Below are 15,238 nucleotides of genomic sequence, written 5' to 3' on the forward strand. Positions count from 1 at the left end.
GAGGATAAAATGAAGAGAAACGCAACAGGAAAATTAAGTCATTAATGTACTCTTTGCTTCTAGCTTTCACTTTATTTGATTGTAAGTTGTTTGCAGTAAAATTGCGAATTAGTAGCTTGCATAAAGCTCTGTGAATTCCTTTGGTGTCAGCTGTAAATGAGGAGGAGTCGGGTCTCTAACCTTCCCGGAGCGTATGGCTGTAGCTGGGTGCGTTCCTGTCAGCCAGGTATCCGCTCCTCCAGCACATCCATCTGCCTCGGTTCCCAGTCGCCTCCAGCGGCTCAGCTCCAAAGACGCCCCGCATGCCGCAGCAGGCCTCTGAGCTCCAGTGGCTCTCAAACACCTGCATTGCTTTCCAAGAGTAACCGCACACGTAGCGTAAAATTTGAAATCCTGATCTGGCAGGCGGAGAGGCAAGGGTTGCACTAAAAATCAGTTTTCTACTTTTCTTTCTTTCTTTTTTTTTTTAAAGAAGAACAGGTTGAAAATAATCTTCTCTCCTGGTGGTGAAGAATACTTAATGCTCAGTCATCTCTGTGCTCCTACCTGGCTACAGGGTAAGAATCCCCAAATGTGTGTGCCATGGTAAATTTTGCCTTAGTATGAGGTATTACTGCTGTAATTTCATTACTTTTATAACGGAGATAATTTATTCCTGCTTATCACAAAGCTTAAAGCATGACGCTGCTATCCTTGTGCCTGGGGAGTAGCGTCTTTTATCTTGCCGGTATTGTTTTTGCCAAAAGTCAAAGTGATGTTAATTCTTACAGGTGATATTCTGGATTTTCAGAGACTGGCAGTGGAGAGGGAGAGCGGCCGGTTTGCAGGCGGTCTGTTGGGTCTGCGGTGGCTGCGGCCAGCCCCGGCGGGCGGCGTGGTGGCTCCGGCACTGCCACGTGTGCTCCTTCTCCCGAAGGCAAGGCAAGGCAAGGGGGCGTTTCTGTGATGCGGGGAATTTCAGCTCCGGTTTGTGTGCGCAAATAAAGGGATTTAGGTAACAATGAAGAGAGGATAATTTGTTTGGAGAGTCAGAGATGAAAGGAGCTCTTCTCTCCCTGTCAGAGCAATTTCGCCTGCGTTGCACTGCATAATAAATCAGATTGCATAATGTCGCGTGGGTTTTCCAAGAGAAAGGGGGGAGCAAATGGGACGACGCTGATATTAGGTACACGTTTTCTCCTCTCTGGTGCTCTCCTGGTGCCTATGGAAGAGTGTCCGGTCCCCTCACCACGGGAGAGGGATCTTTGTTCAAGCGGGGGGAAGTGCAGAAGTTGCCACTCCGTTTTGTTTCTGAAACAGCCCCCAGTTTGCATTTGCAGAAGCAAAAGTAAAGCGCTGGAATAAAATATGCAAAAAGAAAAACAAAAAGAAAGGCAAATCCTGTTCATCTTTCTCCCTGGGTAAATACAGCCATGCAGTCTGCGAATACTGTATCCGCAGAGCTTGTGCTCTGCATAGGCGGGCATACATCTCCAGCAAGGAGAGGAGGCCCCATCCGCGCCTGCTAGCAGTATCATTCAGCTGAAATGTAAAAGGCAGATGAAAGATACAGGGATTTGTATGTGGTTTTTCTTTTTTTGGTTTGGGTTCGCTGTGTTTTTCTTCTTTGTTTTGTTTGTTTGTTTCTGCTGCTTTTGCTCCTGCTAGGATCAGCATGTCTGATGTGTGGCTTTGTCGCTTTGGCCAGTTTGCATCCTTTTGAATAGCTGTTTATCTTTTTGAATTAAGTTATGTTGGTTTAACGCTATCGCAGAAGCCAAATCTTCAAGAAGTGCTGGATGTCCCTGGCTTTTTCGATTGAATACAGTATGTCAGTAGAGCAGTTAAAATTCACCGGTGTCAGGGTAATGGACCCAGCGTGCAGTCACATCCTATGCTGGCTCTGGAGCTTTTATTGCCTCTGCTGTCACCGCATATTAAGAATTAGTGAGCAGTGTGTACTAGATTGTTTTGGACGTGTTTTATGTATCATTCCTAACACATGCTGACAGACCGCACTACCCCAGCTGTGTCGCGCTGGTAGTACCGGAAGGAAGATCGGCTGCTGTTGTAGCGGTTGGACTGCAGGTTCATTTGCAGCCTCGATTTCTTATTTATGCATAGCTGTATGAAGCAAGGTCCGTTGAGATCACTTGACCTCTGTCCAGAGGTGAATCTCTCTAAAGACTTTTAACCAAAAATAGCTTTTGAATTCTGCTTAGCTTTAGAAAAGCACCTGTTATCCATGAGGAGCATTTTCAAACTTGTTTGACTTTACACATTAGACGTCCTAAGGACTGAGCTGGTGGGTAATACATGATATTTAAGAAAAGACTATCTTTCAGCAGAAAGCAATGGAGAGACCATTTAATGAGCGTGGAATTAAGTAGGGCATGCTGTTCAGCTGCTTGTGAAATTGGTGGCAAATTTTGGTCCATGCTTAGGGGGCCTGATCCTATTGCTGTTGAACCATTTGAGTCATTTGCGGGCTGTGGGTAGACAATAGATCTTTAATATTGAGGCAGACAAAAAAGTGTGTTTTTCTAAGTTGTCTGAATTTGCTTCACATTTGGCTTATTTACGTTCAAATTTGATGATAATAGCTTCAGCAATTCTAAAGATCCATATGTCTCAGATAAGTTGGACAAATAAGAACTGATTTGAAACAGTCTGTGTTTATATCTCTGCAATGGTGCGAAAAAGACTCCAGCTTGCCAACATGGATCTTGGGGTGAAGCAGGAAAGAGAGGCTGGCTGTGACAGTTTTAAGCAGGAGAGAAGGTCAAGGAATGGGAAAAGATGAGGAAGAGAAAAAACCTTGAAAAATAGGAGACATGAATGGTAAAACTTGAAAAGAAAAACATAGGGAACAGGACAAAAGAGGGAGTGAAACATGAGGAACTGAAGTGCAGGTGTCAAAGAAAAGAGACAATGAGGGAAGCAAATAGAGGGAAACACAGGGTCTAGAATATTATTTTCAGTTAGAGAAAGCATTGGACGTGAGGTGGATATCATGTCGGCAGCCCCCATGGCAGACATCTCATCGTCAGCTGAATGATGCACTCTCATCTTCGTGGGCTCAGTTGGAGCCCTCGGTGTTAGGCTGAGGCAGTGCTGTGTCCATGACAAAAATGGGCGAAAGTACGGTAGAGATTGTAGCACCACAGAGATGCAGAGAAAGACTATGAAATCATCAAGTCTTTTTTTTTTCAGTAGGTAAAGCCGAAAGTATTCCAAGATGCGTACGCCTAGAGAAGAACATATAGTGTGATACTATTTAAATATAGCCTGTAATCTTCAATTTTTCCACTCTAGTTGAAGCACCCGTGGGCTTAGTGGAGCCATATCCCATCTAGTTATGCTAACGCAAGGCCAGATTAGTGCTATCTAATGTACAGGTGCATTGCTCCACCTGACTGCTGTTCTGCCTTGGGTTCTCCCTGTTCTGCCATATGGCAGGAGGTGATAAGCAGGGAGTCCACAGAGCTGGCTCTGCCACCAGTGACTGCCAGTGAACAGATGGATCTGTTATCTGGTCTTGAGATGTAATATCGAATTGTGTGTGATATGAGGGTGGACACGGGGAACATCGTGTTACTGTGTTGTTCGGGGTGAAATGGGATATTTGAAGTGTGGTTTTAGCCAACAGAATGGCAGAATGGTAACGCCTTAGCATCCAGTGCATGCCTAAAGCCCGTGCCAAACAGATGTTCAAACATCAACAGAAAAAATGAAGAAAACTTTTCCAATGAGGACAGCAGCCTGACATGTTCCTATAAAACTTTTTTGCTTGGGAAAATGAGTGTGCTAGTAAATAAGCCCCTCCAATCTGAGATCACGCTGCAGCATTAAACATGTCTAAATGAGCAGTTTTCACATCTGTGTGCAATGGGACGGGAGGAACACCAAAGCGAGCGAGTAACCACAAGCACTCCAAAGGCACATTTTCTGGAGTCCTTTCTAGTCTCCAGCTTTTGAGTTCTTCCTTTTTTCAAACTATAATGTGAAAGTTTAGAATTCATGATGAAACGTGCTAGGAAACCTAAAAGTGCAAAACAGTTTGAAAAGAGAGAGGAGCTTGGTACTCACATCTCCTGTATCCTAGGGTAAAGGAAACATGCTGTGTATCTGCACAGCTGTGGTATTATTAGAAATTCATTTCAAACTGAGGTGCTCAGAATAAAACTCAGGAACTGTTGTACTGCTGGTTTACCCCAGTGATGTTTACAGCCAACTAATCTGAATCCCTTAATCCTTTGGAAATTTTCAATCCCCCGAAGGTGTGAGCATCTTCCCACACTGTCAGATTTGGATATTTAATCTAGAGAATGAACTTGAGTCAAAATAAAGCTCCTTTGGCAATAGAAACTTCCTTTGAAGGTTTTGGATCTTCTACATTCCATGTTTCCTGTTTTAAATTAAAAGAACAAAGCACTCTCAATAGCGCACAGTGAGCACCCTGTGAAACGTTCTTATCAAACATCTGGCTGGCCGACACGATAAGCCAGACAGAACAAGAAAGTAGGTGGCATCCCATTCATCTTCTCATCAAACAGCCCGCCTGGAGAAAGAAAAGCTCGTCTGGATTCATCCACCTCGTAACAGAAACCAAAGTTGGTGCTAACATCAGTTAGCTGACCTCTCGGCTACCGGTCAGCCAGGCTAAAGCCTTCATGAAGAAGGCTTACTCCAATGTTTTGTTGATTAGGATGACAAAATACCCCGTACTAGCGTTTCTAGGACTTGGACACACAAAAAGTTGTGCCTGCCTATCTCTGACTTTTCATAGGTCATTTCTGATCCAGCTCACACAGACCTGGCATTTATTCTCTTGGATTAGTGGCAGTGTTTGTTGCCTGTCTGTAGACCACGAGCTCTCTCAGCTTGCAAGCAACAAGGTGCATGGTCCTTCTGTGCTATGAAGCTTCCCAGGATATGCCTGTTTTGTGCACCTGGAGACACCCAACCCAGATGAGGTCTGTGGCATTGCAGCTTGGTGTCCAGATTAACAAGGGACTGAAATCAACTTGAAATTTGTCTAATTGCACAGGGTCTAGAATATTATTTTCAGTAAGAAAAAGCATTGGACATGAAGTGGAAACATGTCAGCAGCCCTGATGGCAGACATCTCATTGTCGGCTGAATGATGCACTCTCATCTTCGTGGGCTCCGTTGGAGACCTCAGACTGAGGCAGTGCTGTGTCCATGCTGAAAATGGGCCAAAATACAGTAGGGATTGCAGCACCACAGAGATGCAGAGGACAAACCATTCTACTTTTCTTTTGCCAAAATTACTGCTGCCACGTAAGGTTAGACAAGTTCAGCCGTGGGTAGGGATTGGATAGATGAAGCTGAATCTGAGCAAGGCAGAGGTGAGGACAAAGGCGGAGAGCTGGAGGAGCTGGCTGGCTCCTTTGGTGAAGTCTGGGCACCTCAGTTGTGCTGTGCAGTGCAGTTAATAAAAACGCTGCTGGGTTCCTCTGCGACAGCACCTGTGATTAATGTTTTCTGCCATCTCTAGTTGGCGGAAGGTTGTCCTATCCAGATGATGCATAGTTGGGACTTTGCAGGAATCTCATGTCCTGTCTGGACTAAAGCAATGCAGTATATACATGAGCATAAAGCCATGGGTTCTCAGGAACTGCAGGCGTACAGAGCGCTGCAGAATTTCCTCTCAGCGGTGGGTACCCGTGGTAGCGCAAGGCACCGTTTTTTTTCTGTGAAGCACTGCTACAGCCCCTGGGCTGTTTGGCAGTCTGACCAGGCAGCAGGAGCCCATCCTGGTGCCTGCATCGTTGGTGTCGCCTAGTTTGTCAGACTGTCTCAGAGGGGACCTGGAACATCTCTTAGGTTTAAACATCTGTTGTATTAGCCTGCACTGATGATTGAGGAAAGACACCATTTAAATAGATTTGACAAATTGGATATGCCGTTTTTGGATGAAGTTTGAAAAGTGTAATGTATATCGATAACTATTTGACCATATAATTCATGTATAATAATAAACATCATATATGATCATAAAAGCAATAAGCATCATTATGCAATGTCTATCTTTGCAAAATATCAAGGCCAAGGATCAAGGTTACAGGTAAAACGGCAAGTACAGTATGTGGGAGATGGAAAGAAAAACATTCCACCTTCCTTAACGATTTAGTAGTCCGTATGTGAGGGTATTATCCTTTAAGTGATTAACTGTTGTTTGGTCAGAGTAACTCAAGCATTGGCAGTTTTTTTATTGTTGTGATCCGGTGCTTTTGCCTACCCAATTAATGAGACTTTATGATTCACTCTTCTGAATGGTTCAGGTGCTGACTTGCAGGTAGAAAATGTTAGTCAGCTTGATAGTGAAATATACATATATTTTTATGAATGTATTAATGTAAGTCTTTCTTTTAAACTAGGTTCTATAAATGGATCAGAAAAACATCCCCGTGAGCATGCTGAAAGGGACTTGAAGGCATTTGGACTTTGCTCTCCAGCATAAACTCCATAGTGGTGTCAGGTGGGTGCTGTTTTTCTACTACTAGTGTTTGGATGAGGGTGGGCTGCTTATTACAAACCAGGAGCTGTGGGTGCTGCGGCAGAGGGCAGGTGAAGAAGGCCCGCTGGAGTCAGCTGTAGGCCCACACAGGCAGTGTTGTGCAGTAGGAGCAGAGCTGTAGTGTGAAGCTGTTGGTGCTGAGGACCTGATGTCCACATTTATGCATTTTTGAGGTGTTGGACTAGTTCTGGTTTAGACCCTGCTAGCAGGGGTACATCTGCTAGCGGCTGGAGTGCATGGGGTGCTTCTGCTTTAGTTTCACCCCCAAGCAACGTGGTTTGTGTGCTTTGAGGCTGCACCACGGTTTGTCGGGAGAGTTGTTGCTTGGTATCAGATACAAGAGAAAACAGGGAAGAACTTTCTGGGGCTGAAACAAAAACAAACAAGGGAATTGGCATTAAAGCACGAAGATAAGACCCCAGGAACACTACCACAATAATCTCTCTACAATAGCTGCAGATAGCATTTTGGCATAAACTATGATGAATACGGCACTAGGTTCAACACTGCATGCATAATGCAGTTCTAGTCTTTCTTACACTATGATTCTTAAATCTTTATATATACATATATATTTTTTCCATGAACAAAAATTGAGTTATATGAACTGAGGAAGAGATGGTTCCTGAATGTGCTCAGGTACAGCATTTAAGTTGCCAGACTAAAGACTCTGTAATAGGAGCTAGAGAAGAATGAGATTAAGGGACCTGACAGTGCTCTGAGACAAGCGAACTCTATGTCATGGTGAGTGTAGCAGTGTAACGGGGTGAAAAGGATACATAAAGAAAAACCCTGCGTACCTGCTCTAACGATGTCTCTCAGATAACGTGTTTACTATGGGCTCAATTTTGAAAAGCTGTCATTTTAATAAATGACCAAAATTCTGCCTATTGAGCTGTCGTTCAGATATCACTAAAGCAACATGAACTTCTACAAACCTGAACAGACTTTTAGCAGCAAAACAGAATTCTCTAAAGCACTAACACAATAAACTCTAGCAAGTTGTTTTTTGAGGGGGGAGGAGCCTCTTAAAAAGTAATTCTTAAGCATGTTGGTTTTTCTTTTTAATATGCAACACTCTCACATCTTGTCTTTGCAACTAATGTGGTTTTTTGGGGGGGGGTAAAGGAAGCTATGAATGTGGTTTGCTTGATGGGTGCAAGTTATTTTGTATTAATTTGACTGTAAGATAGCATTGAAACTACGATGCCAATTGAAAAACTTTTGAACTCTGGTTAAGCATATTTTGATCCTGGTCATATTGGTTGCTTGAAGTGTACTCACTTAAACACAGCTTGAACTGGTTTGGATGTTAGTCTTCCTCTTCTGTAGTTTCATTTCTCTGCCCTGATCCGTATTCCTGCCCCCCAGCTTAACGTTGCTCAGAAACCTCTTGTTCGCCTTCACTTAGGCAAACACCTTTGCTCTTTGCTCTTTTTACCTAATGTTAAGCTGTTGATCAGCTGCCTGCATCAAAATATTAATGTTTTTGCCCATCTGTCCATTCCCTATTTTAAGTGGTGCAGTGCAGACCGACGCCAGGCACTGCCTGTCACCACAGCGGCTGGGAGTCCTGGCTGGCGATCTCGGCCTGCTCCTGTTCCTAAGAGCAGGGCCTTCAACGCAGCCCTAAAGGGCCTGGGCTGCCACAGAGGTAAGTTCTAAAAAATCTTAAACCATCAACATGAGAGGATCACCTCTTCAATTGTTTTTACATAAACACCGAGATGCTCCTAACGATGTATGTCAGTGCTTACTGCTTTTTTTCTTCCCTTAAACGCCAACTAAATGAACAAATTTTTACAATTTGTAGCCGCTTGGTCATTTGTATGGCTTTTTATCTCTAGAGGCCAGATGGAACTGCGCTCCTCTTGTTTATTTGTTTTGCATAATGAAGGGATAGGAACTATATCTTAATAGTATATAGCAACAGATTGTAAGTGTATTAGTATTTTTCTCTTCCACCCATGTGTTTTCTCTTCCAATTTTTTTTTTTTTTTTTGACAGGTAGTTTTCTATACAGAAAACTGTCACAAACAAGTAAACTGTATACCCTGATAGACATACACAGAAGAAAACAATGATTTTGGTCAAGGAGATTTAAGAGAGCAACTGACTTCAGTTGCTAAGTAAGTTTCTTAGACAGCTGATAACTTACCTTTGCTTCAGTGCACTGAGGAAACTGCTTTATGGACCAGTCTGGAGAGGCTTTATTTCAAGCTCTCCTAAGATCCTAACATCAATTTTAGTTGCAGTATGGATTTATTCTGTGCTGTGAGACTACAATCAATTGATTGAAATGAATAAATAGTAAACATCAGATTTTCAATTTGAGATGCAGAAACAAAATGCTGCTGGAAGAAGTTTTATGCACTTCAGAAGCTTCTTCTAGCTAACTCCCTCCAGAGTCAAATCCTAACACATTCCTAGTGATAGGAAGCTGATGGCTTTCCTGCATGTTTGCTGAAGCCCATGTGATAAATTCTACATGGCAACTGAAATAGAGGACACTCATGCACCTGTCTGTGGAAGTGTTACACAAAAAGTCCTGCAAGGTATTTTAGTATCTACCAGTAAGCTGAGAAACTTGACCTAATTTAGACTTCACAGGATATATGATATTAAACTGACAAGAAGAAAAAAAAAAGACAAACTAACATGAAAAAACACATTTTATTGCACTTAAGTTATAAGAAAATAAAATTTCTAAGTGAATCAAACCATAGACACAATCCCTTTAAAGGTTGTTTTCCTCCATCATGTCAGGTTGTTACATAACTAAAATTAACCAACTGGAATCTGATTGTTTTAAATCAGACTATAAATAAAACAAAAACAAAAAAAGGAGGAAAAAAAGATCGCCTAGGATACAGTGTTAAACCACTTTCACAGTTCAGCTTGAGTTGTGGCTCTTGGAGAATGAGGCAAACCATTGGACTCTTTCATTTCTTGTTTCATTTGCATGTGACAACTTTACAAAAACTTAAGTTTTTGCTCTGTCAGTTCCTCCCAGCAATAACTGTAACAGTTGTTTTTATCTCAAATACTGTAAAACACTAAGACTGACCAGCAACTTTATTTTCATTTTTGTATTTTATAATATTTTTTAAAAATTTTGTCAGTTTTTTTTATGTATGTTCATTCCATTCACCACAGCCCTCACAAAGAAAAATTTCCCCACAGAACAGGCTGCAAGAGCTTTGTTCTAAGGAATGTGTTTTAATTTTTGCCCAGAAAAAAGAAAATAAGCTTTGCACACACACTCAATTCTTTATTTGCAGGCAAACTTCACTCTTAATTGTCTGAAACTCTTCCACTCTCAGCCTCTTAGAGGCACAGTTGGCTCAAGTTTCAGTGGCAAAAAGTCTTTTTCTGTAACCAAACTAGAGCAAATTTGGAATTCAGTCTGGGACTAAAACGTCACAGCAGAAAAAAAAAATAAAAAAAAATAATTTGCTTTTCTTTCTTTCATTTAGCAGCATAAATAAGTTTGGCCACTGGGAATACAGTACAGGGGTGGGACAACAATCCCATAATTGAAGACCTACTTCTAGCACCAGCATGGCGAATTAAATCCATCAGAGGACTCTCAAAACCCAGGACAACTTGCCACCTCAGAGCAACTTATGCGTTGAAGAGTGTAGATGGAAGCAACAGTAAATAGATTAAACAGAGGCTAATACTGTGATTGACATTGGCAATGGTTGGCAAAAAAAAAAGAAAAAGAAAAAAAGAAAAAAAAAGAAAAAGCTCTGATAAAACTGTACAAAACAATTCACAGTAATATTTTAGCTTTTCCACACCAGGAATGGACTTTTTTTGTTGGTTTTTTTTTTTTTTTTTTCATTGCAGATGCTCTCTAGTTTTTGAAAGTCGCAGAGGTTGGAAGGGACCTCTGGAGGTCGTCTGGTCCAACCCCCCGCTCGGAGCGGGGCCAACTGAGAGCGCGTTGCTCGGGTGGCCCAGGGGTGCACGAGCAGCCTCGCACATGCAGCTTCTTTCAAGATCTTTGTGGTAAAATAACCTGTTAACAAGAATTGTAACTTTTTTCTTTTTTTAACCTCCAGATTGCTCAAGGAGCACTTGGAGGAAAAAAAATAAAGAAATAATTGCACCTGGTTTCATTTAGAAAGTCGTATTTTTGCAAAGCTGCCCCGGTCAAAAGTGTAGCCTTTTTATGTGAGGAGACAGCAAATGCCTCTCTTGTCAGTTATAGTTTGTCATCTTTGTCTTCTCCTTCGTAGTCTGTAGGTCTTTAGGATCTGTTGCCCCAAGCCAACATCCTGCACCACCAAGGACAAGGGATTTTTTTTCCTTTTTTTTCTTTTTTCTTTTTTTTTTCAGGGGGAGGGAAAGGAGAACATCGTCTACACGTTTGGACAAATTCATCTTTCTGCCCTTCACTTCATATCCACGTCAAAGTCCAACACCAGCAGCTTTGTTTCCTCAGTCCCATTCCGGCTTCCAACTGCGCACACTAGCTTTGTGTTAGAAGCTCTGATCCGCCACACGACGCCTCCACTCCCCCCACTCTCCAATGTGACTAGATTTCGGATAAATTCACCCGTTTTCAAGTCCCAAAGTTTTACAGTTCCATCATCTGAGCTGGTAATTACAAAGTTCTTGTTGAACTGTAAACAGGTCACAGCACTCTGATGCTTGTTGGGACCTATAACAGTAAAACCAAAACATTTTTGTTTGTAATCAGACAGCAACGACAGACAGCAATGCCTATAAAATAAACACCTGTCTATTTGCATGCAGGTGTTTCTGTCTACTACATGTATTAATTCAGTTTTTGTGCATGTATTCTCAAAAAGTGAATGCAACCATGGAAAAATTCCCCAGTATTTCCTTCTTTGTTATAGTGATCTTGTTTTGTAGCATACAAACAATAAGGCAAGCGTATGCTTGGAAGCCTGTGCAAATGAACTTAACCATCCAGAGTGAGGTGACTACAGAACCCATAGGTGTTTGTCTCCAAGCCCCTTTGAAGAGGTTATTACGAGGTCACTCCTAATTCTTGATAATAGAAAATGGTGGTTCTGCTATTAATTTCACTTAGTAGCTGTATATATATAAGAAGAGTTAAAACAGCAGAGTCTGCTCTATGGTGAAATTGATTTCAGAGATACTGGGTATGATATAAGACATTGTTTAGGGAAAGAAAACTGTGTGCTCATGTATGCACGCCTGAGTGGCAACTGTCAAAATGGAAACTGAAATCTTTCTTCCTTATAAAATAAAGGAAACGTCTTCCACTCATTTCTCTTGATTTATTGCAACAGACAGTGCACTTTGTCTCCCAATCCAATTAATCAGTAGGCTTTGAAACATCCAAGTGACCCCTAAATAAATAAGTTGACTGACTGTTTTGAGATGCCATTTCCTACATATTTCTGTGGTTTATTAAGCTAATATACCCGTAGCAAATTTCTATCAACCCAGACCATCTGCCTTTCATAATAGGCAAGTGATTTGAATAGATTAAATTAAATACATTTTGTTCTTGTAAGTCAGGGAAAGATCATACAGCTGTCATCAGAAAAATGATATCTAACTTGTAAGTGGTCTGTGGTTGTTACTTTGTATGTCTTTTTTTTTTTTTTTAAAGATTTTTATAGAATATGCAGCAAAGATAATTGCAGTTGGCTTGATCTACACCACAGAAGTTTAAACTCACCTTGCAATGTCTGTAAACATTGTCCTGTTTTAATGTCCCAGATTTTGACTGTAGAATCGGCATTCCCAGACACCAGTATATTGTCCTTGAGTTCCATTCCACTTGTTAAAGACTGGTGGCCTGTTAGCGTGTGAATGCAGTTTCCTGTCTCCACATCCCAAACTCGGATGGAAGTGTCAAGAGATCCACTCACCACATGGATACCATCAAACTACAAGAAAGGTAAATCTATTACAAGCAATTACATTAGGGTCTTATGATGTACTGTACATGAAGAAGGTTGTTTGCATTTAATTCACTAAATGCAACATTAGATACTGTATATATTTGGAAATGGCATTACAAAATAAGAATTCAGGGTAAGCACTGAATGGCCATGTTTGGTACCAGGGCAAGTGATTCATGGCCAGTGTAATTTCCTGTTACAGGCATGGTCTATGAGGTACCCAGTTCAAGAAGAAAAAGACTCTGTACTGTGGGTTTTTTTAATACAATACAATGCTTTTAAACACAATAAAATCCTGACTATACTACAATGTACAGCAAAGAAACAGCAAAAGAATTTTGTTGTCCTAATGAAGTTAAGAAGTCAAACTTGTTTTTCACAAGTGAGAGGGACTTTAATCTGGACAAGGGCAACAACATTAAACCAGAATCATCTGTACAAAAGCCAAAACAGGAAAATGAAGGAAAGGAAAAATGCTGCTGTTAAGCCATTTTATTTTTTTTCCCCCCTCTCGCTATATCCGAATGCAGTAAGGAACTTTTTAACCTTCTAGATGTATGTTGCAATAGCAATACAAGCTAACACAGATGTATGAACTCTTGGATTGTGTGTGTGTGCAGGTATGTGTCTGTTTGCTGCTTCATTTATATATGAACCAGAAATACGTAGAACATGAGCACGTAGAGAAATCAACTATGAGATGAAATGCTTCTGACCAAGAGGAATGAACATGTAGGGAATATAAAGGTGAAAAAGTAACTTGAGTGATAGTGACAATGACATAAGAGTCCAGGATTCTTAAAAAGGGAAGGAAAAAGAGCAGTAGAATAAAAACAGTGGGCTTCAAGGAAGAATACTTCAATAAATTGAGACTTCCTTCCCACAAGGTTTTTATAGATGTAGTCTCTGAGGGGAAGAAGAGTTCAGGGGAGCTGGCACTTTCTTAAAGACACAAACTATTCTTATGTGGAAGGAAAGATAGGAAGTGTAGTAAATTACCAAGACTCACTTGGCTAAAGCACAAGGAATTGTACAAAAAGTAGAAACTAGATCAAGAGATGTGTATGACAGAGCACACTGGGACAAAATCAGAAAGGTAGAGCACAAAACAAGATAAAACTAGCAAGAGCCATTAAGGATGACAAAACACTATTCTGTAAAAAAACAAGAGGAAGGCCAAGAAAAAAGTTAATTTATGCTCAGTGGGAAGGAATCACCAAATGTAGCCAACTATTTAACTTTTTTTGCTTCAGTCCTTAGCCATGTGAGTGTAGGCTAACAGCGCTAACACCAGTAACAGCTGAGTGGGAACTTCAGCAAGAATAGGGAAGAACCACGTAAGGCAAGTTGTTTTAAGGCAGTCTCAGAGACATCTGCTGCTATCGCTGAGAACTCGTGGAAGATGGATGAGGTTCAGATGGCAAATACAATTCCTTTCATTATTGAAGGAGATGCTGATGGGAGATGGGGAATTATGGATCTTTCAGCCTAACTTCCATGTCCAGAAGGAACTATCAAATAATCAATCTGTTGTTAAGCCCTTAGCAATGTGAGAAGTAGCAGTAAACATAGATTTGTGGGAGAACTAATCTAACCAATATGATTTTTTTCTATGACAGGGTAAAAAGTCATACAGCAGATGTCTCCATTATATTTTCATAAGGAAGCGGACAGATTTGATGTAGGGATACTATCCAGTTCAAAACTTCACTCACAGTGTAGTTGGAGATATAAGAGAGTTCCAGAAGGGTCTGGACATTTAGCATTTTCATTAGGATTTGGGTGATATTTAAACTGAGAGAGCTAACCCAAAGCAAAGAGTATGAAAGTGAAGAGACCACTGCAAAGGTCTGAGCTTAGGTGGGAATGAATGAAGGCAAAACTGTAGCCTGGGAGAATGTCGGCGAGGCAGGAATCTCTGTTACCGTGGGGGCAATCTGACACTGGTTTTCCATGTAGACTGACGGGTAGCTAATAAAGAAGAGAGAACCCAATTAGGGGAACCCAGTTATCTGCTTATTTTAATAAAACTTGTAGGAAATTAACATCTTTGATCTCTATCTGCAAACATGGTTGTGCATGGCACTTGGGTTCAAAAGATTTTAGGGAGGGACCGGCACGTACAGACTGCTCATGTGCATACTTTGTATTTCCTGTGAAAATATACTAAAAAAGGACACTGGTATCTGAAATAGGAATACGCTATATAAGGCATATAAAATAACCTTTTTATTCTAGGAAGCATTGATGAGACTTTGACTAGAATTTTGTATCCTGTTTTGGGCACCCTGCTTTCAAAAAGAAGGATGTAAACTAATCTGAGGTCAGAAAAAAGCAACAAGAATGATAAGCAGTCTAACAGACTTGTTGGGTGGAAAAACTAAGGAATGTTTTTCTTTCCTAGATTAAACTAAAAAAGATTGATTCAACAGATTCTGAATTTTTTTCCCCTCAGCAAATTAACTGTAATCCACATACACAAGCTACGCAGAAAGATTTTAAGGCTGGGCATCAAGAAAAACTTTATGCTTGTATTGATACAATTAAATAAATAATAGTTTGGATCAGTGGTTTTGAGCTGTTATCCATGCACCCCAGAGAGTATGTGGATTACTACAAAGGTAGCTAAGAGAGGTGACTAAGAAAGTGAACATGGTCAGTAGTCTCAAATTGTTGCATAAAGATCTCTGCAAAATGTTGGCGGGAGGGCACAAATGTTAAGATATAATTGAATCTGCCTGAAGTGGGGCTGGGGAGCACAACTGGGTCACATGTTTCCTTCAGTCTGATTTGGGGTGTTTTGCTG

The 15,238-nt window shown here is 41.1% G+C and overlaps 1 protein-coding gene and 1 long non-coding RNA gene across 3 annotated transcripts in view; one reads left to right on the plus strand and one right to left on the minus strand.

Annotated features, from left to right (window-relative positions):
- Positions 1-263: 263 nt before the first annotated feature.
- LOC112985944 (uncharacterized) lies at positions 264-8,206 on the plus strand. Its single transcript, XR_003259861.2, has 3 exons — positions 264-557; positions 6,384-6,484; positions 8,042-8,206. It is a non-coding gene; the product is annotated as an uncharacterized LOC112985944 (long non-coding RNA).
- A 971-nt stretch (positions 8,207-9,177) lies between these two features.
- The window catches only part of FBXW7 (F-box and WD repeat domain containing 7), a 180,950-nt gene continuing 174,889 nt past the window's right edge, over positions 9,178-15,238 (minus strand). For both annotated transcript variants that reach the window (XM_064510827.1, XM_064510826.1), the window contains exons 11-12: positions 12,207-12,417; positions 9,178-11,192 (exon numbers count right to left, since the gene is read on the minus strand). In XM_064510827.1, coding sequence (XP_064366897.1) covers positions 10,924-11,192; positions 12,207-12,417 — 480 coding nt within the window. In that variant the 3' untranslated portion in view covers positions 9,178-10,923. The remainder of the gene's footprint in view (positions 11,193-12,206; positions 12,418-15,238) is intronic.

The sequence above is a fragment of the Dromaius novaehollandiae genome, chromosome 4, assembly GCF_036370855.1.
Source record: "Dromaius novaehollandiae isolate bDroNov1 chromosome 4, bDroNov1.hap1, whole genome shotgun sequence".
Lineage (NCBI taxonomy): Eukaryota > Metazoa > Chordata > Aves > Casuariiformes > Dromaiidae > Dromaius > Dromaius novaehollandiae.